The sequence below is a fragment of the Neofelis nebulosa genome, chromosome 10 (genome assembly GCF_028018385.1).
Source record: "Neofelis nebulosa isolate mNeoNeb1 chromosome 10, mNeoNeb1.pri, whole genome shotgun sequence".
NCBI classification, from domain to species: domain Eukaryota; kingdom Metazoa; phylum Chordata; class Mammalia; order Carnivora; family Felidae; genus Neofelis; species Neofelis nebulosa.
In genome coordinates, this window is record NC_080791.1 from 68,332,641 (window position 1) to 68,360,580 (window position 27,940).

Below are 27,940 nucleotides of genomic sequence, written 5' to 3' on the forward strand. Positions count from 1 at the left end.
AGGATAATGAGAAAGGAGCGCTTGGGTGGCTTAGTCGGTTAAGTGTCAGTCAGACTCTTGATTTTGGCTCAGGTCATGATCTGGTTTGTGGACTCTGTGCTGACAGCATGGAGCCTGCTTGGGATTCTCTCTCACCCTGTCTGTCTGCCTTTACCCTGCTCTTTCTCTCTCTCTCTCTTCCTCAAAATAAAATATGAACAGAAAAAAATAAAAGGAAGATGAGAAAAAGACAAGATTGAGAAATTGACTATTCTGATTTTCTTTTGCTATATAACAGTCTGCCCCCAAACTTAGTGACTTTTGCTCATGGGTGTGCAGTTTAGGCAAGGCTGGGCTGGGACAGCTCATTTATGCTTTGCTAGGTATCAGCTGGGACAGCTGAAAGGCTGAGGACTGGAATCATCTGAATGCTGGTGTTCACATGTATGGTGGTTGATGCTGGTTGCCAGCTGGGATCTCATTTGGGCTGTGGCTAGAACATCTACACATGACCTTTCTATGTGGCTACTTGGCTCCCACACAGCATAGTGGCTGTGTTCCAAGGGCAACCATCTGAGAGAGAGAGAGCCAGGTGGAAGCCGTATTGCCCTTTCTACCCCAGCCTTGAAAGTCATGTTGTGTATTACAAGAAGTCACTAAGGCTGACCCATAATTAAGGGGACTGGAATTAGACTCCTATTCTTGCTAGGAGACATGTCAAAGAATCTGTGGACGTATTTTAAAGCCACCACAATTATATTTGCACAAAGGAAGTAAGGATGTCGAGGGAAGAGCATTCCAGGTAGAATGGACAGAAATGCAAAGACTCTAAGGTTGGCAGGTACCTGATTGCTTAGATTTGTTTACGGTTGAGTTCCTGCTGTAAAATGGCAGCTCCCTGAGGACAAGGGCTTTGTTCCCTGCTATTTTCTCAACACCTAGTGTTTGACAGATAGTTAACAGTTCTTATTTGTGGAAGAGATAGCCTTTTGGCACCGTGTTTCAAAATCCTAAAAATTAGTACTTAACCTTTGATCTAGTAATTCTTTGGGCAGTTATCTTTAGGAAGAATAGTGTATACATAAGCAAAGCTGTAGTGAAAATTTGAAAGTGTCTAAATGCCCATTAATAGCAGATTAGTTAAATAAATTATAGTTTTCTATATAATGAACACTGTAGTTTTAAACTACATGTTTTGGCACAGAAAGATAATTGAATATTGAGGGACAAGGAACAGAATTAAAATAATAGTGTACAGAATGATCTTATTTGGTTAATAATTAGCAGTCTATATAATATATGCATAGAATGGAGAGGGATCTGATAGGATGTATATCACAATGTTAATAATTGTTATTGGTGTTATTTTATTGATTTATTTTTTTTTTAATTTATTTTTTTTTTAACGTTTATTTGTTTTTGAGACAGAGAGAGACAGAGCATGAACGGGGGAGGGTCAGAGAGAGGGAGACACAGAATCTGAAACAGGCTCTGGGCTCCGAGCTGTCAGCACAGAGCCCGACGCGGGGCTTGAACTCACGGACCGCGAGATCATGACCTGAGCCGAAGTCGGCCTCTTAACCGACTGAGCCACCCAGGCGCCCCAATTGATTTATTTTTTAAATGTTATTTTTATGAGTGTGGGGTGGGGAGGGGCAGAGAAAGAGGGAGATAGAGGATACGAAGTGGGCTCTGCACTGACAGGAGAGAGCCTGATATAGGGCTCAAACTCACAGACGCTAAGATCATGACCTGAGCTGAAGCTGGATGCTTAACCCACTGAGCCACCCAGGCACCACTATAGGGGTTATCTTAGGGTTGCTCGTTAAAAAGGTTATTTACTGCTATTAATAATAGAAATACATTTCTATTGTAAAAGCAAATAATGTAAAATGTTTTCATTGATGTAGAATAGTATCCAGGTTACTGTAATAAAAAGCACCTTTATTAATTAAAGAAGGTGGAGGAAAACAAGATTTGTACAGAAAAAGTGTGAAATGGTGTAAAACCAAGATTTTTCAGGAGATTATCTCCTGATTATAGGTTATCTTTATTTTCTTTTGAATATTTCTGTTTCCTTAATTGGAAAAATAAGCTTGTCTCGTAATAAGAAAAAGATTTATATTAAAAGAAAATAGCTACAGGTGGTAGTGTTAAGCAGCTTTACTTTAAGAATATTTATCATGTTAAAAATCCAAATTTATAAACCACCTAAATCAGGGATCTCTAGGTTCCCCTGTAAAGTTTCTTTAATGGACTCAAAATATTATGTGACTTAGGAAGAGAAAGACAAATACTGTCTGATCTCACTTATGTGTGGAATCTAAAAGATAGAACTCCTGGAAGCAGATTGGTGGTTGCCAGAGGAAGAGGGTAGAGAAAATAGGTGAAGGTGGTCAAAATGCACACACTTCCAGTTCTAAGATAAGTAAGTATTGGGGATGTTACGTACAGCATGGTGACTATAGTGAACAATACTGCACTGTATTTGAAAGTTGCTAAGAGAGTAGATCTTATAATTGTCACCACTAAGAGGAAAACAATGTGTGAAACAAATGTTAGCTAAACTTAGTAATCATTTTGCAATATATACATATATCAGATCTTTATGTTGTATACTATAAATTATTACAGTGTTGGATGTTAATTATATTTCAATAAAACTGGAAAAAATATTATGTGGCTTAGAACATTTGATTTACACTTAATTCTGGAGCTACCACTCTTTGTTAATGTGGTTGGTTTTTTTCCGTGCTAATATTAATCTTTATCACTATAGCACAGGTTTTCAGTAACCTTACAAGAGTAATTGAGCCCTAAAGTAAAAATTAGAAATGTAAATTATGAATAAAATCCTAGGTGGTATAATACTCTAATACAGATTTGATTGCAAAAATGTCTTTAGCTTAATTGTTGTAATTTCACTGTCTTACCTTTTTATTTTAAGGAAATAATTTGTAATTCATTTTGTTCTTATATACCATAGGATGTGTTTTGGAGATGCAGACAAAATATCTTTGATGAAATGAAGAAGAAATTTTTACAGGTAGACTGCTGATGTAATTGCTTTAGTATGATAATCAGCAGAACAAGTAACAGCATGTTGGTATTTTTATTTAATAACAAGGCATGTGTTAAGCTTTATGTTCGTTTGGCTTATGTTATTTCAACCTGATTTTAATAAGAAGAAAGTCACCTTAAATGAATATGCACCTTGTTTTTAACATGTGAGTCAGGGGGAAAACCTAAAAACTATGGAGCCCTTTGTTTTGAGTTTCAGGTATGGTTGTTGTCTGTTTTTTATGCAGATATATTTCATTTTCTGAAATATTAGTAGTGCTGCATTGAATCATTTAATAACTTACAGAGTCAAAACCCAGAAATCTTACTTGAATAATTAAATAAAACTATTACCTTCCTAACAGGCTGACTGCATTATAAACCTAAACTTTGCTGTGATGTTGCATCCCATTCTAACCTTTACTTAATGCCTCACTTTTTCCTGGGTCCTTTAGCTCTAAATTTTTTTTTCTTCAACGTGCTTCCTTTAATCTCTAAATGGTCTGTGGCAAGAGGCCATTTAGGAAAAGATCATATAACATTGGCATTTACTGGGTGGGGGCAGGGGGGATAGGATGGGGGAAGGTCGTAGAATGGAATGGATGGAGCATCTTAAAAATACAGTTTTTTAAATGTGAGTTAGTGCCCTCCATCATTGCCCCAGTAATTGTCACTTGTTAAAGTAAAAATGCGTATCTGAATGAGGGCGATAAATTTAATAAGTTTCAGTCAGCAAAAATATTCATTCCCTCAGTTCTCTTTTTTTAATCTATGGCAGTATTCACTGTGGGTACCCAGAAGGGTAATGTGCTAAGGCCTGATTTCTTAGCTCATAGCAGCTCCTGTACCAAGAAGTAGGGAGAATGGACTTCGTGTGTGTGTCAGTTTACAACCATAATGTTATTCTTTGTAATAACATTGAAAAGAAGAAAGTCTTGAGAGAAAATGGGTTGATTATTAACTTTAGAGGTCAAGAGGTCCCTTTGTAATGTTTTAAAATTCTTTATATTAATTGTTTCTTAGAAAAATCTGCATCTTGGAAACTGAGTTTTGTTTGATACTACGTTGTTTTCTACATGCTAATACATTCCAAATATATGCTATCAATTATACACCTTGCTTTTAAAATAAGGAACACCTAGGAAGTGTTTTTTAATGAAACAAAAATTATGGCGTTAATTTCAGAGAACTCAGATGTGAATTTAGAACTATTAGGAATGCCAAGAAAAGGAGATGCCCTGATTTAAGAAGTGAACATGCTGTCAGGCAGACTCTGAGATCCCTCAGACAGAACAATCTTGTGTCGACCTCTGCAGGATATCCCTAGCAGCGAGCTTATCTTTGGAAGAAAATACGTTTTCAGTATTTTTATCCCAATATTTATCTTTTGTAAATAAGAGTGTGGTTTAAATTTGTTTTTTACTTTGTTTTTTCAAGAATTCTTTCTTCAGAGTATGTTAGGAAATCCAGCTTTGTTTCTGCAGTGAGCACAGACGGGCACAGACCAAATACTCTGTTAGCATGCACAGTCGTAATGTAACTGCTGTGGACTTTTCCCTTATTCTCACTAGTCTAATATTGCTATGAGTTGTCCATAAAATAAGTGGTTTTAATTTTATACTTTGTATCTTTTTTCTAACTGTCTAGATTTTCTGTGTAGAGAACTTTGTGCCCATCTCATAGCTCACCTAAGACACATGAAATATTTTCCCAAGTGGAACATGCTTTAGGCTTTTCTAAAGCTTTGCACTTGTTTTCTCTTATTTATCATAAAACTCTTTTAACTCAAAAACCGTGCTCTCTTTCCTAAATTATGATGTATCCTTAGATGCCTTACCTTAATGTTGCATTTAGTGTTTACATGGATACCTTCCCTGCTCTGGTATGCCAACACCACCATCACTACATCCTTTCCATCTAGTGCTTGCTGTGCTTCAATGTGTTTAAGTGCATTTTTGTCATCTAAGGCTGTAGAACAGCCTAGCGCAAAACTTAGTGGCTTAAAACAACAACTAGTTTATTCACAATTCAGTGGGATGGGATCTGGGGCTCAGCTGGTCAGTTTCTCTGGTCTGTGTGGCATCATCTGGGATCATTACTTGGCTGCATTTAGCTGGGCTTTGGATGGCATGTCCAAGAAGGCTTTCCTCCGTTATTAGGCACCCCCGTGCTCCTCTGATGTGGCCACGTGTTCTCTGTGTAGGGCTTCCTCGTAGCATTGTGGTCCCAGGGTAAGTGGGATTTGTTGTTGTTGTTGTTGTTGTTGTTGTTGTTGTTGTTGTTACTCATAAGAGGGGATGTTCCAAGAGGTGCAAAAGCAGAAGCTGCTAATTTTTTTTAAGGTCCTGCCTTAAATCACACAGTGTCACTTCTGTCACATTCTGTTGGTCCTAGATAGTCACAAGGCCAGTTCAGATTCATGGGAAGAGGAAAAAGATGAGTGGCAAAGAATCTAGCCATTTTTCATTTACCTCAAGGTAATGCTTTTTCCTTTGGGTGTAAATGGGCTCAATCAGGGGCAGAGCTCCAAAGAAAACAAGAATGGTAGCTACCCTATTTTCCTAATTCCAAGATATACCTTTTTACATTTAAATGTTTTGGAAATCTGCATGTTTAATATAACAATGTAGAGGTTTTTTTTTTTTTTTCTTAAAAAACTGTTATAAAGTTATTGTTACACTTTTATTGATGACATCTGAGAATTGAGAAATGATTTTTTTTTTTCTTACAGGTCTCAGATTGGGGGGATGTAAGGGGAGTGATTAGTGTTGGCAATAGTGTTATGAAAAATTTACATGTAGTCTATGGATGATAGGCATATGTTAGATTAAATTAGAAATAACAGGCCAGAAGGCAGAGCCTGAAGTAATAAGATTTTTAAGTGGCTAGCTTAGAGCCTTAAAGAATAGCAGAGCTTTTTTTGTTTCGCTTATTATAGAATTGAATTCAAGAGTAAGGTGTAGTTAGCTCAGAAATTCTGCTTATAGGAATTTTAAGGAAATAGAAAAGCACACAGTTATATGTAGATGTTCATCACAGAATTATTACTAAAATGCAATGAAGTCTAACCTAAGAGTGAGTAAAAAAGAACTGATAGAACAAATTATTATTAATCCATGTAATAAAATACTATCAACTGTTAAAAATGATAAGTTAGAAAAAGTTTGACATGGAAAGATTACATGATACATTTATTAATAAAGAAAGAAGTTACAAAACAGCATACATATTCTAACCCAGTGTATGTGTTTTTAAGTGTGCATGTGTATGTGGGCAAATATATTTGGAAGGATATACTCCAAAATGTTAATAGTTATCTGTGTGTTATGGGGTTACAGACGATTTTTACTTTTTTATTTATACTCTTCCTATTAAAAAAAAGAGCAAAGTTATTTTTATACAGTTCACAGAAAAGAAAGCCATTGTCCTTAAAAAGAATAAAAGGCACACATGAGATTAAATTTTGTGTTTACTGTAGTACATTAGTCTTCAGATGAGATTCCTTTGGGGATAATTTCTCCACCTTTTTTGGGGGAAAGGGAGGAGGAGTGGAGTGGAAAGAGAGCGCCTATACCTTATGCTCACATATTTAGGGGGAAGAGGCAGGAACAGCTAATGTCTGGCCGTATGATGTTGCCGCGTTATTCTTGTGTATACTATTATGCTAACACTTTGGATTTCTGAATTCTTTGGTAGGGTCATCTTCTAGGACCATCAATTCTAGTCTGTCTGAGGTTTTAAAATCTGGCCCCATGGTATTTTATAGTTGGAAAACTTGAATCTACTTCTGAAGTATATTGTTTGAAATTATGAAAGTGGATCTTTTATATTTGAAAGTTATTTTGAATTGTTAATTCTTTTACTGTAAACTAGAGTTTAAAAAGGCCCACTTTATGTTCCTCAGTTTGGGATTAAAAGGTGTGAAGCAATCATTACATGTGTTAATATGACACCTTATGTTTGTAGAGGAAGGCTTTTCCCCCCTTTCTGAGAATCATATTATTAATGCTCTTTTTTTGTTATCCTGTGTATTTTATAGAAATGTATTTTCCTTTTTTCATTTTTAAATGAATTATTATTTATAATTAAATATTTTGATTTGCCTAAATATGCTAGCCAATGTGTAAAATAGTCTATTTAAAATAGATGACTACTTTAAACATTATACTTATTTTATAGAAATTTATTTTTGTTCTAAACTACTTGGATTAACCTTAATATAAATAATCTCTTGCAAACCCAAAACTGTATATACCAGAAACAAATTATAATTGTATTGCTCCACCAAACAAACAGATAAACCTTGTGGCTATCCTGTCTTCAGTACTATTCAGTAATTGAATAATTATTGTTTAAAAATGGGTAACATAGAAGTAACAAAAGGTTGGAGTTGATATTGTTGTAAAAGAGAAGGAAAGAAATAAATGATTGTATACATAACCGGTTGTACAGTTCATATTTCTGTAAAGCCTGTTATGGGGATGGTGAGACTTACCCCAGTTAAATGACTGCTGCACTTGATTTTGAGGGGAAGCAAGAGATTTGCATAATCAGATTTGCATGTTAAAATACTATTCTGGATTGAAGGAAGATAAGATTAGAAAAAGTTAAACCTCTCATGAAGCTATTGCCATAATCTTGGTATAAGATTTTGATTGCTGCAGACAGGAATAAAGAGAAAGGAGGATGGCTCAAGAGATATTCACAAGGTAGAATTGACGGAAGTTTGGTGATTTTGTGAGGTGAAGAAGAGGGAAGAGATGAGGAAGATGCTCAGAACTCTAGTTTCAGCAGCAGGTAGATGATGGTGCCATTCACTGAGTTTGGCATTATAGGAGAAGGAGAGAAAGAACTTCTTACACTAAAGTATCTGATGCAGCCTACTACCCCTGTGGAAAGAAAAAGAAAAGCAGTGTCCTTCAACAGCTTGAGAGGGAGGGCAGAGCTCCTTGGAGAATGTCTCCTTTGAAAACTTTTTGTCTTAATAATTACTGAGTTATGTACTGGATGCAAAAGCAGGAAGAAAAATTTGTGACCCTAACTTCCTTCTACATTGGTAATTGAAAAGTTTTCCCCCCTTGCTTTTCTTTACCTGCCTCTGCTGGCTGATCTGTTTACATAAGCTTGTCAGTTCCCAACACGTTGATAAATGGGGCTTTTGGACATCTGGTGTACAGATACAGTAACACAAAGATCAGGATGCCTGGTTGCCTGTGCCGCCTAGTTAGGGATTTTCCAATTTTAGACAATTCACACTTATTTCTACACAGTTCCCTTTCTGTTTCTTCAGGAAACCCAGAAATGCTAGATTCAACTGTGCTAATGACACATTTTTAAGGATCATATTTTATTATTTTCAAATGAAAATTGCTCAAGTATACTGACTTCACACCTTGTTGACCATTGATTTACAGCCTTAAAAAGGCAAAAGCAAATATCCACAAGAATGACTGTTGATTCTTAAATATACCCTAGTTTTTCCAAAACAAACACATAAGGTGCTTTATATGTCTGACATATCCATTACAGTGGATTTCAGACATAACAAAACAGTAATGCTAGCTTAGAGAAAATAATATTTTGTGGGATATGTTTACATTTAATCATAGAAAATATGGCTAATTATAATTGTTTTGTTTTTCTTTAAAGATAAACAATGTTTGTTTGTTTTAATTTCAGATAGAAAATGCTGCTGAAGAACCTAGAGTTTTATGTATAATACAAGATACTACTAATTCAAAGACAGTGAATGAACGGATCACTTTAAATTTGCCAGCTTCTACTCCACTCAGGAAGCTCTTTGAAGATGTGGCCAACAAAGTAGGCTACATAAATGGAACCTTTGATTTAGTGTGGGGAAATGGAATCAATACTGCTGATATGGTAAAACCCTAGACTTAAAGCATGTTCTCTTAAGCTGCTAATAATACTGTAATTATTATTATTGTTATTGTTATTAATGAGTATATTAAATCCTGAACCTTTTTTAATATCATAAGCAAAACTGTAATAAGTAATTTAAGAGCCCATGTGCAGCTCAATGATTGGATCCCTCTTCGTCCTTTTGCCTTCATTCTGGATTTAACATTTGCTTGTCCTAAAGTTTGCAGAATGACATCAGTTTTTTAATTCATTCATGTAAAAGGACTATCATATTGTGTCAACTATAAAAAATTTTCCAACATTTACTGCATGGAATATTACTCATTTTTTTTAAGTGAAAAAAGCAGGATATGGGATCATGTGTATTTTATCTAATTTTTGGAAAAGAAGAGAAAAATGTATGTATAAAGGAAAAGGAAAGGAAGGATATACACCCATGTTAACAGAGATTATGTACCATATACAGTGGTAGGCACCTGATAGAAGCTTGATGTTACCGTGACTTTTGCTTTAGAGATCTCACAGTGCTGTTGTAGAAATAGATGTATTGGCAAATAATTACACTAACGTGTTTGAAGTAATCTATTGTAAGTTTGTTCTGAGTGCAAAGAGGAGGCATTGATCACTTTTGCATGTGAGAGACCATTTTAGTTGGATCTTATCTGCACTATCAGAATAATATTGGAAATGGTGTAACTGCTCACCAATTAAAACTCAGGTTCCCTAAGCTAAGCAAGCTTGTAAACAAGCTATTGTGGGTCCTTTAAGACTTTGTAAACTAATTTGTTTTCTTAACACAAATTTCCATGCTTTTCCATCTCCATGTTTTTGCTTACATCACCTCTTTCTGTCTGTGTGATTGCTATTCTTAAGTTCTCTAGGGAAATACCTCTGATGGGAAATGAAATTGAATGTGTTATCTCTGTCATGTTTAGAGAGCAGAGTTTTAATTGGGTCCATAGGTGAATCAAAGATGTTTGATGTTGCTTGATTTGCCCTTAAAATCCATGGTATTTTGCTTTCTATTCCATAATCTATTTGCATTTTTAAAATATAGAGCTAATGTTTTAAAGTAACCAACTTTTCCCTCTGAAATTGATCAGTAAAATTGGTAGTCCAACAAGATATACAAAGAGAAGTAATATTTAATCTGAAACTCTGAATGCTCTGTTATATCACCACGTAACTTCTAATGTTGCCTCTTTTTAAAGGATAGTTCTATACCATCATGTGTGTCTCCCCAAGTCTTATGTACCTTTCACTTTTAAGAAACCTTACATGATGTTTCCTCATGCCACCTTATAAGTAATCTTTCTCTTTATACCCTGATTATACTTCCTCTTCTGCTATACCGCTTATCAGAGCCTTCTTTTTATTGTTATTCATTTGTGTCTTTCCATGTGGTAGAATGTGTATGTTTTAGTGGCTGGGACCTCATAGTAATAATTTTGCATCTTCCATAGTCTCCCTAGGCACTCTAAAAATGTGTGTTAAATTAGCACCTACATGGGGCGCCTGGGTGGCTCAGTCGGTTAAGCGTACGACTTCGGCTCAGGTCATGATCTCACGGTTTGTGGGTTGGAGCCCCGCATCGGGCTCTGTGCTGACAGCTCAGAGCCTGGAGCCTGCCACCTCTCTCTCTGTCTCAAAAATAAATAAACATTAAAAAAAAAAATTAAATTAGCACCTACACTATGTTTAAATAGCTCTATGTCAGGATTACCTTCTTCTCTTTGTGTGGCTATGACTGACTTCAAGTACTTGACTTCTGTATTTTTGTTTGCTTACTGTACATATCTGAAAGCATACTCTTTGCACCTGCTTATGTATACTTATGTGAAAACCTAACCCACATAGCTACTCACCACCTCATACACACAGATTTGTTGAGGTAAAACCTCCTGTGTATTCCAGCTATATTATCTGATCTCTTATCAGAGAACGTAGAGGACCCAAACATACCTTTCCTCCTTCCATGTGGCTTCTCTTAGCTTCCGATTTTCTATGTCCCATATTGCTCATGGATTTCTAGATGTGAGCCTGTTAAGAGAGACCATATAAGTTTGTTATTTTATGTACTTAACACTTATTTTGAACTTACTATGTGCTTAGTATCATTCTGTTATGAGGCTCTATACAGAAAATCTCATTTAGTCCTTACAACCACTCTGTGAGGTAGGTGCTATTACAGCCTCATGTTATAGGTAAAGAAGCGGAGTCATGGGGAAATGGAGGTAACTTGCTCAGAGTCACACATATAGCAAGTGGCAGCATCTTTTATAGGTAGGTTTTGTATTTTTATCCTTAATACCTATACTTTTATATAATGTAAGTTCCTAAGAAAGGCATTTCCATAAAATAAGTTTTTCTAAGGAAGCATTCCTCATGTCATGGAAACATTAAAAACATCTTTTAATATAACAAAATAGTTTTAAAACAAAAAGAATGGGGTGTTCATTTCATCTCTTATTTTTCTCAACAATGGACTAGTGTGTGGATGAGTCCCTACTGTAGACTTGGAGCACACAGAGCTCCATCTGTCGTCCACCAACCAGAGTGTATCAGAATGAAATTGCCCTATCAGATAAAAGAGTTAGGTAAAGATTACAGATCTTAGATGTTTAATTTTCAAAAGAGTAATCACTTCTGTCCTCCTGGAATCCTCTGGATCCTGGCAGTGAACTTGAAATAGGTTATCATTTACTAGGACAGGTTGTTCCTTAAGGAGTCTTTCTGAAAGTGCCCATGTTGGTATATTACATAATTATTTTGGTTAGGTTGCTTAGTGTGTTGCTTATCTGGGAATTCTCATATTCATATATCAAAACATGTTTTTACAGTTATTAGTTATATAAAATTATCTTTAGCGAGTCTTCATAAAAATGTGTTACATACTATATTGCAGACTTTTTATTTATTTATTTTTTTTTAATTTTTTTTTTTTAACGTTTATTTATTTTTGAGACAGAGAGAGACAGAGCATGAATGGGGGAGGGTCAGAGAGAGGGAGACACAGAATCCGAAACAGGCTCCGGGCTCTGAGCTGTCAGCACAGGGGCCCGATGCGGGGCTCGAACTCACGGACCGCGAGATCGTGACCTGAGCCGAAGTCGGCGCTCAACTGACTGAGCCACCCAGGCGCCCCTATTGCAGACTTTTTAGAGAACATAGAAACACAGATGTTTATAATTATTGTTTTTGCACAATACTTAATATTACTTCTTAACCTTACCTTTTTTCTCTCCAGTTTTTTTAAATGTTGGGAAATGTGAACATCTGGGATACCTGTCAGTATATGTACTGTCACTGGGCTTAGCCATCCTAATATATGAGAAAATGAGTTAATTCCAAGTCTAGATTAACAGAATTTACCAGAATCTTCACTTTAAAAAATAGTGTTTGAGCACAAGGATTGTGGATGTGTTCATTTACATATTATTTGTTTTATTTTATTATAATTAATGTTCCTCATAATCTGAGATATTTTATTTTATGCCCATAGGCTCCACTGGACCATACCAGTGACAAGTCTCTTCTTGATGCTAATTTTGAGCCAGGAAAGAAGAACTTTCTGCATTTGACAGATAAAGATGGTGAACAGCCTCAAATACTGCTGGTAAACTATTTAGAAAGCCCCATATTCGTATTTTTTGTGGACTGTCACTGTTGAGAAGCAGGATTCCAAAGGAAGGAGAAGAGATATGATTTGTAATTTATATATAATAAATTATTTGTCTATTTTATGTTGGTTTGTTATAAGTGTATATGTTAATAGGGTAACAGTGGACGTCCAAAGCACTGTTGTGTGTGTATATAGTCCGTTGCTGCACTGGGAACAGAGGTTGCCATCTTCAAGGCTACCACCATGACAGGGTTGGGGTGGATCTAGGATAAAATAGAATACCACAGAGATCTTCTCCTCTGTTTCAGTGGCCTTTCCTTTGGTTAAGTATTTGCAAGTTGCTGTAAGTCCTTGGCAGTTATGCCTAGATTTTTCTGTATTTTGGGGTAGGGACAGACCCACAGAATTCTCTACTCTGACATTTTTGCTATCACTCTCCCCCCTTCTTTTTGGAACAGCTAGTTTGTAAGTTAGGTGCTTTATTTCTTTTCTTTTAGTATTTGCCTTTCCTGTCTGGTCCGGTGGTCTTAGAGGTCATCTAATCCAGTAACTCCCAATTTGAGGGGCATTCCTAAAAAAAATTGAGAAAACCTGGTCTGATTTACCTTGTTGTTTTACTGACTCAGGAAAGTAAGGCTCATAGAGTTTATGGACTTTTTTTAGAACACTTCTCTTCAATGAAACTTCACTCAAGAAAAGTTCTCTTTGATGCTTTTCATGTAGAAGTCTATTGTGAATTAGAATACCTGTCTGGACAGTAGACAGTAGTTAAACAGAGCATCCATACTGAGGCAATACTAGAATATGCTCTATCCCATCAGTTACTTTTATGATCTCTCGAGAAGATTTTGATTTGTCTGAATGACATTGAAATATAAATTAGGTATTAATTTAGGGAGCTCTAGATCCACAGTTTGGGAATTCATGTTTTAAAATGCATAGTAATTACTCTTCAGCTCCGTCTTAATTGCTTATGCTAAGTATATATCCCTGAATCCTTTTTCACATCTTTCTCATTAATAGGAAGTTTCTTACTGGAGACAGTAGGAAACGATCCATTTTATCCAACACTTTTTAAGTATGCCCTATCTGCCAGGTCTACTTGGCAAGGATGATGTAAAAATGAATGATACACTCTTGTCATCAAAAGAGTTCACAGTGGAACTTTATCCTTCTCTCATAAACAAAATTTGAAAAAGAATTAGGAAAGTTACAAAAGTAAGAACTTTGAAAGGAGACCAGAGCATCTCTCCAAAATGTTTTACACTGGGTGTCTTTTGAGCCTTCCTGTAGGAAATGGTGAGGGTGTAACATTCCTTTGAATGTCTTGGTGGTAACTGTAAGGCCTCATGTTTTTTTATTGCCTCAGCAATTAGTGTGGTTTTTGTTTGTTTTTTTTTTCCCCCATTGTTTGAGCAACATGTACCACTCAGTAAATATTGGTTGTGCTGCATTTTAGGAGGATTCCAGTGCCGGGGATGATAGTGTCCATGACCGATTTATAGGTCCACTTCCAAGAGAAGGTTCTGTGGGCCCTACCAGTGATTATGTCAGCCAAAACTACTCCTATTCATCTATCTTGAATAAATCAGAAACTGGTAAGATTTTTTAATTATGGTGAGGGTGGTTGTATTTTCATAAAATCATACTGTGTTAGACCCAGAGTAATCTTGGAGATCTCAAGCCTAATCCTCTCATTTTATGAATTAGAGAACTGAGACCCAAAGCAAGGTTACTAGGTAGCATAGATAAAATTAGAGCCATATGTGGTTTCCTTTTCTCTCAACTTCATGTTGGTTTTACTATATTGTTATTGCCACTCTTTAGTAATAAAGTAAAAAATATTGAATGTTGTATTTTGAAGGAAGACTTTTCTTTTTGATAGTTTTCTATTTTGAATTTTATCTTAAATTCTGAAGCTGACTTTCTTTGGAAAGGAATGTTTCCGTTATATCCTTTTGGATCAGAGTAGACTATGGGGGATACTTCTGTTTTGAAGCAGATGGGCTACGCTTATTTTATTAGACCTACTGTGTCACCTTTTAGTTTAATCAAATTGTATGTTTGAAATTAATCATGTAATTTTAAAATTCCTGTTAACTCTTTTCTGAACATTATAAAGATTTTTGAATTTTTTCAGTTTTCTCAGTATATATAAGATTGGTTAATTGCCTAAATATAATCTGGGTGCTTTTACATAACATTTTATCCTACAACAAACCTTTGCAATAGATAGTATTATTTATGTTAAAAGAAATGGAAACTGGGCTTCCAAGAAGTCTTTGATTGCACAGCTGGTAATGCTAGGTGTGACTTCAGAACTTTTAAAACTTCAAAACAGGGGCGCCTGGGTGGCTCAGTTGGTTAAACGTCTGACTTCAGCTCAGGTCATGATCTCACAGTCTGTGAGTTTGAGTCCCGCATCAGGCTCTGTGCTGACAGCTCAGAGCCTGGAGCCTGCTTCAGATTCTCTGTCTCCCTTTCTCTCTCTGCCCCTCCCCCTGGTCATGCTCTGTCTCTCTCTGTCTCAAAAATAAATAAAATTAAAAAAAAAAACAACTTCAAAACAGAGATGATTTTAAATATATGAAATACATAGTATAAGAATTAAATTATAGCATTACATTGCAAATTTTGTTCTAATGTGATCTGTAATCTTCTATTTTACTATATTTTGTAATTAAAATGTAGAATAATTTCCTTATAGCTGATCATTTGTACAGGCTTAATCGTGTATTTTTTCTGGAAATACCAGTAAAAGATGGTTGTATTTGGTATTTAGGATCATTTGTATCCATAGAACTTTTTGCAGTCATGTACCAGGAATAAAAGAATGCAAAATTATCTTCTGTTTCAGATAATTGGAGGTAATAAAGCTGTTTATCATTACACTGTCTAGAGTAGTGATTTTCAGATTTTTATTTCTTTAAAAATCATTTGGGGATACTTGTTAAAAATGTAGGTTCCAAGGCATTACTCCCCAGAATACTGGTTGGATAAATTGCATTTTGTTTTAAATAAGCACCCTAGATTATTCTGAGATAGTTGGAATACTTTGAGAAAGTTCCAGATTTAACAAATTAGGATTCTTGGAATATTTGCTTTGTATTCTCACAACCAACTTAGTCCTTTAATAGGAGTATTTACAGAACTCCTGCCTTGTGCTATATATTCTTCGGCTCTATGATGCCCATAAATTCCTAGAGAGTAACTTATACGTTAAAAAAAAAGTTCTTTCTTTGATTGTGCAAGTGTAATACATGTTCATTGTCATACTTTAAAATGAAGAAAGTGAAAATCACAGTACTACTAGCAGAAACTATAGTGATTTTGCTTATTTCTGTTGCAAATGGGGGTATCAGGTTACGAGCATTTTTTGATTTGTATGTATTTTTTCCTTAATACTATATGATAAGCATTTAAAAACAGTATTCCATTGTATAGTTTAGATATTTAAGCTGTCTAGTTATTACTGATGTTATGATGAACATTCTTGTACGTAAGTTTTTATTTTTATCTCTGATTATTCCCTTAGGGTAAATTCTCAGAAATTGAATTACTATGTTGAAATTTAATATAAAAAATTTTAGAGGCCTTTAATCTACATTGTCATGTAATGGTAGCCTTCATTTCCAATTATTGTTTCTCACACACCTCTACTCCCTTCCTTTTCCCTACGTTTACATTTTCCCTCTAGTGTTCTAGGGGTACTGCCTTTCTGAATTAAAATAGTCTATAAGCATCTAAAGGAGTTGTGGTTCAAAAATAATTTTGTTACTGAAATTTCATTTTCCTTAAATTATTGTAAATCTTGGTACCACGTACCAAATGTTTTTATTGGAAGATGCTGTCATGATTTTGACTCAGGACTCTAGGAACACATTTCTCCATAATGCAAGAGGTTTGGAGATTTGGTGTATTCTTTCCTGTCTCCCCTGCCTACCAACTTTCCCGTAGCCAGCCACTGTTTTTGACAGGAGGTGGTAGGGGTGGACAGGGATGGGGTATTGTGTGTATGAACATTAAGGGGCAAGGAGTGGATTGAAGGCTAATGAGGACTTGCAGATGATTAGAAACTTTGTAACTAGGGTGCTTCCATTATCTGAATCCATGATAACTGTCCTTGGCCGGTTTCTTTAAGAATTTTTTTATTTTATCAGCTCCAGGAGTTGGCCTGTTACATCCTACTTCATTTGGCCTATTTGATGCCTACCTTGTTACCTGCCGGTTCTGTTCAGGATTTTTTTCTGCATGTGCCCCTCACAGAATGGCATGTTTTCATCTTTTCCCTTACTAGCTCACACTTACAGTATTGATTCACAGCTATTTCAGATATAGGACCCACGTGGTAACAGTTGTCATTTAAGTTTGTTGATTTAGACAGTGCTTAATGACAAGATTTCTGTTATTCAGTAGCACTTTTATTAGTATCACTGAAATCTTCATAGTTTTGGAAAATAGTGCCTTTATGTGAGACACTGCATTCTTTGCAAAATATGGTGCTAAATCAGGTACAAAGGACCATAGGTTTTTCTATATGATTTTTATTGCTAATGACAAAATAAAGAGTGATGGCAATAATTAAGTGCTGTTACTCCTTCCTTTAAACCCTCTTCTCCTACCACCCCTTTTTTAAGCCCAGGGAAGGGAAACAAGGTCACATATAAATGATACATGATTGGTCTATAGGTACGCAAAGGACCGTAGTAGTAGTCATCTTCACTGTTGAGGGATTGGGGGAAGGAGATGGAAAAGAAGGGAAATTCCAGGCAGCCTCAGCCGGGAAAAGTAGAATAACCTGGTCTCATGGTCAAAGCACTGTTGTTTGTGGGGAAGAATCTGTTTATAATAACTGAGAATGAAATATGCTTCATTATGAATAATCAGGCCACATATCCTATAGACTTGTGTTATTTGTAAGTCATATGCACTTTCCCCTTAAGTTCACCTGCTTCTGTGTTAAGTAGTAGGATAAAGAGATAAATCAGATTTGATCCCTCCCTTCACAGTCTGATGGGGAAGACATATAAGCAAATAGGTCATTACTGGACAGTGAGCTGAAGCCTCTGATATGGATTAAAGACAGGCTGCTATGAGAACAACTCAGGTGGGGGGTGGTTAGGAATTGAAGCAGTTTATAATTCTATAACAATGTAGAATAGAATACATAAACACAGTATTTTTAAATATGAAAGGCATTAGAAATCAAAACTTGAACCGTAGTCCAGAGTAGCTACTCGATATCTTCTTAGAACCATGCAGATAATGTGGAGTCTATTCCTCTTTTCCACAATTGACCAAGGCTTAGCATGAATATTTGTTTGTCCTTTCATCATTTTTGGCAATATAGTTATCCACAAAGCCTACCATTTCTCAAGACATTTTGATAATTGGGAAGCTGAAAAAGTGTTTTAAAAGGCTTCAGTGAACACCTTCAGCATCTACTGAGAAAAGATTGAAGGTTTTTTGTTTTTTTGAAACACCCAAGTCATTTAGTATTAAGTGGGAGTGAATAAGCTTAATTATTAAGCAAAGTGTTTACCACATTCTCCTCACATAATGAGGCAAACTAAAATGATGAGACTGATTTTTTTTTGTGTATGTGTATCTCATAAACTGGGCCTGAAGTCTACTTCAAAAGAGACATTCCAAAAATGTTCCAACAGTGGTAGCCATGTCCAATCAGATTTATGAAGCTGAATAATTCTAATCATTCACTTAAATTTTAAGTTCCTATATGCTTCTCCTTTTTTCCCTCCTCCCTTCCCCCCTCCCTCTCTCTATTCTTCCCTACTTTTGACTTCTCTTTTTACTTTATAGTTACTCTTGCAGAGTGTGCTGATGTATAGAATCTCATACTTCATGGACTTGTTAAAATAGAGGAAGTCACTCCGAGTTTTTATATAATGAATTTATCTCCTATGTTATTAATTCTTGGCATGAATTGGTTTATAGGGCCTGATAGCAAGAGATAGCTGGTTCAGTTCAGTTTTCCTATTTTGGGTGTGTGATCATTAAAGTAAATTTGGGGAACAAAGGTTATTTTTATGTCAGTTAAACATACCTATATTGAAGTATTCCTCTTTAAATTTTATTAAATGCTAGATAATACCCATGCATATCTCTGGACTTTAAACAAGATATCCTCACTTGTTCTGCGAAGCAAGGTTTTTACATAGAGCACATTTTAGAAAAAAAGTCTTTCTTAGGTGCTATTGAAAAATTAAAATAATTTCCAACTTAGTAACTGTAGTCTCTCAGTTTTCACTGTGCATTCAATTCTTATTAAGCTTTCTTTTTGTTATTTTTAATGTAAATGCTGATTTATGTGTATTTGTGTTTTCTTTTTAAAGGATATGTGGGATTAGTAAACCAAGCAATGACTTGCTACTTGAACAGCCTTTTGCAGACACTTTTTATGACTCCTGAATTTAGGAATGCATTATATAAGTGAGTATTCAAAAAGATTTTATAAATAAAATTGATTTAAGAATGAAAGTATAGGTTTTAACTAATAAAATCTAATTTACCTTCTTACACTTATTTGTAAAGTTTGGGGCATTTCTCACTTCATAAAGACACACCTTGATTAGTATTTAAGAAAAAGATCTTTTGAGAGACTGGCATATGAAAAATTTGTGCAGAGAGAGAACCAGAAATGTAGACTAGCAAAGGATAAAATTAATAAGATTTACATTGGGGATAAGCTTACTTTATTTAAGCTTCCCTCACTTATAGCTTTAACATCTTTATTTTTTTTTAAGTTTATTTATTTATTGATTTTGAGAGAGAGTGAGACCAAGCAGGGGAGGGGCAGAGAGAGAAGGAGAGAAAGAATCCCAAGCAGCTGTCAGTGCAGAGCCTGACTTGGGGCTCAATCCCACAAACTGTTGAGATCATGTCCTGAGTCGAAATCAAGAGTTGGACGCTTAACAGACTGAGTCACCCAGGTTCCCCTAGCTTTAACATCTTTATAAAGAATTGTTGTCTGCTTTTTGAGATAATCCGAATATGTAAACCATATTCTCCTTTCTTTTCACTTCTCAGTTTAAGAAACAAAGATATCTTTTTAAACTTACAAACTTTGTTTCTAATTAAAATATAATGTTGGGTGTGTGTGTGTGTGTGTGTGTGTGTGTGTGTGACTGTGTGTGTCTGTGTGTGTATGTTTATAAAAGACTGTATATACACTAGGTATTTTAAAATGCTCTCTGATAAGAGACTGTTAAAAACTGAGAACAAACTGAGGGTTGATGGGGGGTGGGAGGGAGGGCAGGGTGGGTGATGGGTATTGAGGAGGGCACCTTTTGGGATGAGCACTGGGTGTGGTATGGAAACCAATTTGACAGTAAATTTCATATATTAAAAAATAAATAAATTAATTAAAAAAAAAAAGAAGGAAAAAAAAAAAAAATAAAATGCTCTCTGAAAGAAATTCCATATTTAAATAAACTCTAAAAGTCAGACAGTTATTTTTGTGAGTATCTAATAATACATTTACTATGCCCTTGTTTTGTATATTTTCTTTAAGGTATACATAACTTATTTTTTAAGACATTTCAAAGTACAAATTAACTGATTTTTCCTTTTTTTGTGCTACTCTTATACAGTATCCTTGAAATTATTGCAGATATGTATTTAAAGTATTCTTAGAACTTTTAACATTGATTGTGTTGCTCAGACAGCACTATATTTACATTCATATGTAAGCTCATCATCTAAGTCTACTTGTGGAAATGAACATGGTAATGAATCCCTCTGTACCCATCACCCAGCTTTGGATTTTATCAACTCATGACCAGTCTTTTTTATGGAAAACTCTCCATTCTGATTATTTGGAAGCACACCCCCATCACATCATCTGTAAATTATCTCTCGGGTCAGTGCAGAGGTTTTCCTGATTGCCTCATAATTTTTTTTAAACAATCTGTTCAAATCGGGATCCAAACAAGAGCCATACAGTAAAACTGTTATGAGTCTTAATCTATTTTAATCCCCTTCCGTATTTTTTTCTCCTTACAGTTAATTTTTGAAAAGATACATATTGAAAACTGATGTCATTTTTCCTGTACTTTTCCACAGTTTGGATTTTGCTAGTTGAACGCCATAGTGTCATTTAATATTGTTCTGTTCCCTGTATGAATTAATAATAAGGACAAGAGTCTTGATCAGATTCAAGTTCTGTGGTTACTTTTAGATGAGCTTTGCCTTTCATTTGTGTTGCCTTCTTAGGCCTTTTTTTTGTTCAAGTCTAAATTTCTTCTGAATTTATGAATTAGAGAAAGGTTACTATTTTGTTGGATAATAATAGCTTCAGTTAATATTCAAAGGTCTTGCATTATATGACATTAACATTAATGATGTTTTAAGAATATAAAAATATTTTATAACTAATTTTCAAATATTTTATTTCAATAGATGGGAATTTGAAGAATCTGAAGAAGATCCAGTGACAAGTATCCCATATCAACTTCAGAGGCTTTTTGTTTTGTTACAAACCAGCAAAAAGAGAGCAATTGAAACCACAGACGTTACAAGGAGCTTTGGATGGGATAGTAGTGAGGGTACTAATTCTCTTGTAATGATAAGTGTTTCTAGTATTCAAAGGAATTCTGGGAGACAGTATTATAAATAATATGTATTAACAGTTAATTAACTTTACCATAAACCTTTTCATTGCTTTTTGCTGGGACTTAGAAATAACTTGTTTTTAAAATTTAAGTTCTCAGGGTAAGTTTTTGAACAATTAAAATTTTCTTGTAAAGTAAGTTTGGTTAAATTTTACTTTTATGTACTTAAATGAAAACTTTTAAAGTTTATTGTCCTAGATTTTTCTTAATATATTTCTTAACTCTACAGTAAAACATAACAAAAACAGCAAATATCATAGCACCATAAAGCGTGTGTTACTTATAAAATACTAAGATCTCTTGATTCTTTTCCTTGTGATTACTTTTTCATCACTATAATGTATAGTTTGTGTTCTTTGTTTAATTTAGAATTATTTTGTGTAGACTTGTCCATGTTCTTGACAGTTTGCTTTTAAACAGCAAATTGATGTTTTGTTATGCTAAATGTGTTGCTGTTTTTAATTATATTTTATCTTAAAATAGCTTGGCAGCAGCATGACGTACAAGAACTGTGCAGAGTCATGTTTGATGCTTTGGAACAGAAATGGAAACAAACAGAGCAGGTAATTCATCTTGGGTTGAGGGGAATGTCTTATCATAAATCATTCATAAGTGACTTTTATTCTATTGAAATGTTTTAAAACTTTGGGAATAGTCCAGTTGTTAAAGTACTGAATGGGGAATTGAAAGTACTAGGTTCTCACTTGGACATTAACTGAGTCATACAGATCCTCATTAAACCACCTTACACCTCAGTTTCCTCCTCTTTAAAATAAGGAAGTTGGGTTTTGTGATCTAGATGATCTCTTTTTAACTAAAAACTGTGTAATTCATATGTGTGTGTGTGTGTGTGTGTGTGTGTGTGTGTGTGTGTGTGTGTGTTGGGGATGATTTTTGAACAGTATTTTCAGATATTTACTAAGTAAACTATATATCTATAGCAGATTAAGTATATTGATTATTACCTTCATTTGACCAAAGAGTTATGCTTTGACATTTAGGATTCCTGTTAATCTGTGACTCTATTTTTCTTCCAATGGAAAAAGAACATGTTAGAGGTGGGGAGAGCATTAGATATATCACTGTGACATGAAGAGTTAGGTTGAACTGGGTGGGTGGGGCTCAAAACTCAGTAAGGAAGAGGGTTTATACTGGCTCTAATGACTGGGGATCACAGGGATAAAAAAGGGATACTAATCTGGAAGATAGCCTGGAGGGTCTGCCCTCTGATTAGAATTATTATGATGGTTTGGGCCAGAGTTTTTCAAACTGGAAGTTGTGATCCTTTCGTGTGTTATGAAATCATTTTAGTTAATAAACATCAACGGTTAAAAAAAATGGAATAGTATAGAAAAATATAAGAGAACATCACTAAAGTAACGGTAAATATTATTTTGTGCAAATTTTGTTACAGTTAGATATACTGGATTGTGATATAAATTATTCTCTTACTATGGGTTGTTACCAAAACTGATTGAAAAACACTGGTTTGAACCATTTAGAAATGCCCTCCCTGATGTAGAAAACATAATCAAATATGACTGGGGCACATGAATGAAGAAGGCTTCATTATATAAATGGTATTAGTATAGGCAATGATGTTGGGTCCTAATTTAATGCTAATGTAAGTCCTAGATATTTGAAGAGAGATAAATTTATGGAAGAGGTAGACTAATACACTTTCTTTTCTATTCTTAAGAGATACTGAAAAAATTTTAAGTTTACATAGTGATCTAGTTTCTCTACATAGTCCTATTGTATTTTAGTAACTTTATGTAAATGGTATTAGGGGCAGTTTCTTCTTCATAAGTCTGAAGTTATTCTTCCCCTTATTGTGTCTCTCTGTGGGTCAACAATTCCATTAAGATCAGCTGAGGCAATCCTGCGGCGTTCCCAAATTTTGGTATAAGAATTTTGAAGCAAGACATTCACTGGAGGGTCCTTACTTAGCGAGTTAACTAACTGCCTTTTTTTGGGCCAGAAGAACCCCATTTGGCTAAATTTGGGGATTTTAGTGAGAGATCCATTCTTTTAAATGAGGATATTTTGACGGAGATGGAGTTGAAGATTTTTTTTTTAACTTCTATACATTAAAAAAATTGCAGTATGTTTCCCCTCAAAATTGTTTTATGTTTAGTATTGAAAGTTAAAGTTTTATTTGCACCTTGAGCTGGAAGATACGAGTTTAGAAATCAGAATATATTCTTGTGAGAGTGGTGGCATGCAGGTATAAAGCCGTAAAAATAGCTGGTTATTTAGTTATGTAAGTATTAACATGCCTAAAATGATAGATGTATTCTCATCCTAATGAAAAGATAATATGAGGCTTAATAGTATGATAAATTGGTAACTGATTTCAACAAAACATATTTTAGTAGTGGAATTTTTAGTGATAAGAGAATTGAACTAGTTAATTTTTGTACATTGATTCTTAAATTAGTGTTAATCTATTTTTATTGATTTTTAGTTGATTTGTGTCAAAACTTCATTTTTTATAGACTTGTAGATAAATTTTTTAAAAATTTCTTTAATGTTTATTTATTTTTAAGAGAGAGAGAATGGGGGAGGCGCAGCGAGAGGGAGACACAGAATCCGAAGCAGGCTCCAGGCTCTGAGCTGTCAGCACAGAGCCCGACTCAGGGCTTGAACTCACAGACTGCGAGATCATGACCTGAGCTGAAGTCGGACTTCTTAACCGACTGAGCCACCCAGGTGCCCCTAGACTTTTAGATGAATCTTAAAGCTTTCCACAACTTCAGCAATAAAGAATGAATATCCTTTGAAATTTATTTTTAAAAGCAGGTATTATTGTGTTTTGTGTATTTTAAAAATGAATTTTAAGGAATACTTTTTAATGTTTTTATTTTTAGGCTGATCTTATAAATGAACTATATCAAGGCAAGCTGAAGGACTACGTGAGATGTCTGGAATGTGGTTATGAGGGCTGGAGAATCGACACATATCTTGATATTCCATTGGTCATCCGGCCTTATGGGTCCAGTCAAGCATTTGCTAGTGTGGTGTGTACCTTTCAGCTGACTGCTTGTGTATCCATACACAGAATACATAATAGCACAGTGGTATAATCTATTGTGAGGTAAGTATCATCCTAGATACACCTTCTTGGGTTGTTAGTAATTCCTGCTCTTAAACTAGCAAGATCTAGAAGATTTTTGACCCTTCAGTGAGTCCTAATAGTGCATGTATAAAAAGGAAAGTGAATGCAAATGTATGGCCTCATGGTTTAGTATTTTATTCTTTCTGATAGATGACTAGATTATCTCACTTTATCCTTTTCCCCTATAAATAGTCTATTTTATAAATGCTGTTTTGTGACCATTTTTTTGTATCAAAGTACTTTTTGTTTTGTGTGCCTATTTCCATACATTTTTTAAAATTGGGAAAATAACCTCTGGTTTTTATGATAGAGGCCACATTTTTTAAAGGAAACATCCCTATTCTTTAATTTAAAATCATGCATTGTAGAAGCACAGTAATTTGAAGAATCAGATGTAAATTGATTGATTGATTAAAATTAGCTTAATTATTTATATATGGAGAATCCACTTGGGAGCTTATCTAAGATTTTCTCATTCTTATCTATATCTTAATTGCTTTTTGATAATTTTATTATTGTATTTTATTGTATTTACTTACACAAAAGGAGAGCCATGGAAAGGAGTTTAAGTTGATTTTTAAAATTAGAATGTCCAGAAACATTTATTCTGAATCTATTAGGAGCCAGGGGAGACTTTCAGAGTCCTCTTGTTTTGGGCCTTACTTATGTTGTTATCAAGCTGATGGTGGTTTGTAGCTAAAAATCAGTGTTTTTAAAGCTACTCCATACTTTTATCCTCTAAAATAGTGCGTCTAGTATGATTTGTTCCTCTAGCCTCTAGGACAATTATTTCCCTTTGCTTTTTTCTCCTACTTTCATATGGCTATCAAGAAATTATAAGAAGTTATGGGATCAGTCCATGGAAATCCAAAGTAGAAGACCTTTTCTGAATAGTGTAAGATTAAGTCTTCTTTCCTGCACTGTGTTTCAGCCCCTTTCCTGAATAGATTTGAGAAATTTTGTTAATACTACCCTTTGTAAATTGCCATTCTAGGTATAGAAGATTGGCCTTGGTGTAAGTGGCTAGTTTTGTTTTTCATTTTTGTTTTGATTTTTGATTTTTATTTTTTAGTTTAAGGTCGAAGTGTCATATTGAAAAATTCGTATCTTTTAATACTTATTTCCTAATCATTTTTAATATTGGCACTTTAGCAGAATATACTAGGAAAATATTTGGTAGTCTCAGGTGATAAAGACAATTTTTTCTGCGTTGCTTTGGTTATGAAAGTATTTTTTATGAAAGATTTTTCACATAAATGTTCAGTTTAGTTTTTTTACATATTAATTGAATGTTGAGGAAGCTGGTGCTGTTTGTTTTGTTATATTGGCATATATTTGAGTATTCAGCAAGTATAATTGCTTAGCTAAATCTTTTTGTCATTATTTTTTCATCTGCTGATTTACCACCACTCTCTTAAGTATGTGATAGAGATAACAATGGAGTGATTTGGAGGATACTTCTGGAGAAGTGAAAAAAGACACATTTCTAAATGACATTCTCCAAAGGTAGTATCCTCCACTGATACATGGATAGTGGTGGTGTTGATTCAGTGGGAATTGGAAGTTATAGCTATGAAGCAATTATGTGAGCAAGTTTATATAACACACATGCATGCGCTAATAGGGCTTGCAGAAGGGAACTTAAAACTTGCTAGATTTTGTTGGAATCTCTTTAGGGAAATTATAGCAGGTGAACTACCCAAGATAGGGGTTCTAAGGAGGATACTACCTTCAGAGAACTTTAGTTAGAGGTAAGTAAATTCCCATTATTTTCTGAATTCAAAACCTATAACCTACACTTTTGAAGCCACAGAAAGCATCACACAGCCATCTAAAATTAGTTTTATATCACTGCTTGCCATTGTGTATTTTGTTAATTCTATGTGTTTTCAAAAAGAATTAGGTATAAATGTGGATTGTAAAAAATCTAGTTAAATTTCGTTCAGACTGTTTAATATTTGGCTTAATTTGACTTGAACTCTTAAAATTTATTTTCTTATGTTTATTAACGGACTCTTTCTTGGATATATGCACACACATAAACACATGTATATACTTACACGTACATTGATAATTCTGTGTTCTGTTTACTGTATATTCTTTTCAGTGAGCCACGATATAATAGACACGTGTATATCGTGAGGTTAACACCCGATGCTTAATCTCAGACAATTAAGTGTGAGGTTCTATTAAAAATTAAAGTTTTTTTTTTAAACCTTCATCTGAAACATCCAGTTTCTAGAGTTGTTTTATCTCTGTGTTCAAACAAATTTAACTTGAGAGTAATATTTCGGATTAAAATAAGAATGGAATTAGCACTTAGCTAATTTATCATTATGACATTTATAATAAATTTTTATGGTCATCTGTTAGCATGATTGATAGCAGACTACTTTTTAAATGAGTGCTAAGAAACGCCTGCGGTTTTTAAAATAGCTTTTAATGATATTTTCTTTATTGAATTACATTTTAGTCATTATAGCTGTGGTATTTATTAAATTGCTGGTCTTCATTTTGCCTGGCCAAGTGGGAATCAGTGTTTCATGGTTCTTTTGCCATTCTCTTATCTCTCAGATTGAGTTCTTTTTAACACTCCATCTCCAACAGGATTTAATAGAAGTTTAGGAGGCCTCTTTGATTAAATTTGGGAAATGGTATAACTGTAATCCTCTTTGAGAAGTTAACAGTACATATTTTATTTTAAATGCCCTGAGGTTTCCTGTAGTAGAGAAATTTACTTAACTGTAATTTTCTTTTACTGTGGGACATTTGTTACCATTTTAACAAAAATTCCTTTTTTTACCCTTTAAAAATTTTTTTTAATGATTTGTGAGATAACTAGAACCTTTTCTTTTCGTTGATTAGAGCAGTCTAAACAAATCTCTCTAAATTTCATAATCAAAGAAACTTGCATCTGCTTATTGCTAAGCACATTTGAAAATATATTATTATAATGAGATAGTCCTAAATACGTGCTAATAATAGATAAAAATTGGAAGTATTAATTTTTACTGACAGCATATTTCACAAATTAAGCAAAAATGGTATAGCCTCATAGGTTTGACATTAACTAGGGAGAAGCTTGTCTATTTAATGGTAAATTTTTGACACTGTATTTTTATGTATATCTTTTGTCATGTAACATATTTATTGAGTTGCCTACTCTGTGTAGGCATTGTTTTAGACCCCTTTTCTATTTATATACTTTTATTCTATTATTAGGTAAGTACATTTAAATATCTTTATTATCACAAAATGTATTCAGAAGTCTGAAATTGGGTTTATAAGTGTCTTTGGAAAGATCAGATTGTGTGAAAGACTTCTGTTCCATAAGTAAACATAGTTTAATGATTGTTTTAAAGTTTTTAATGCAACATTATTTAATTCATAAGTACTTATGGAATCATAAGCATTTCAAGTGTTTAGTATGCACAAATTTATACCATAGGTTCTACCCTGAATTAACAGATGATTTGGACATTCTTAAATATCTGGCTTAGCCACATAACTCATTTGGATGGTGGAGTGGTCCATATTTGTCCAAATATGTAAGCATCACATAAAGAAAAATCTCTTCCACAGACTCTACCCTCATTTTTCTAGGAATTTGTGTGGTTGGACATAGTGGGAACCAGTTTAAAAAGTGGG

The 27,940-nt window shown here is 34.4% G+C and overlaps 1 protein-coding gene across 3 annotated transcripts in view; it reads left to right on the forward strand.

Annotated features, from left to right (window-relative positions):
- Positions 1–27,940, forward strand: part of USP47 (ubiquitin specific peptidase 47) — a 107,145-nt gene that overhangs the window by 31,146 nt on the left and 48,059 nt on the right. For 2 of the 3 annotated variants that reach the window (XM_058688256.1, XM_058688257.1), the window contains exons 2-8: positions 8,719–8,922; positions 12,425–12,538; positions 14,004–14,142; positions 18,898–18,994; positions 20,963–21,108; positions 21,658–21,737; positions 24,045–24,194. In XM_058688256.1, the coding sequence (XP_058544239.1) occupies positions 8,719–8,922; positions 12,425–12,538; positions 14,004–14,142; positions 18,898–18,994; positions 20,963–21,108; positions 21,658–21,737; positions 24,045–24,194 (930 nt within the window). Of the gene's footprint in view, positions 1–2,965; positions 3,026–8,718; positions 8,923–12,424; positions 12,539–14,003; positions 14,143–18,897; positions 18,995–20,962; positions 21,109–21,657; positions 21,738–24,044; positions 24,195–27,940 lie in introns of all 3 variants that reach the window. The other variant, XM_058688255.1, reaches the window with a different exon arrangement.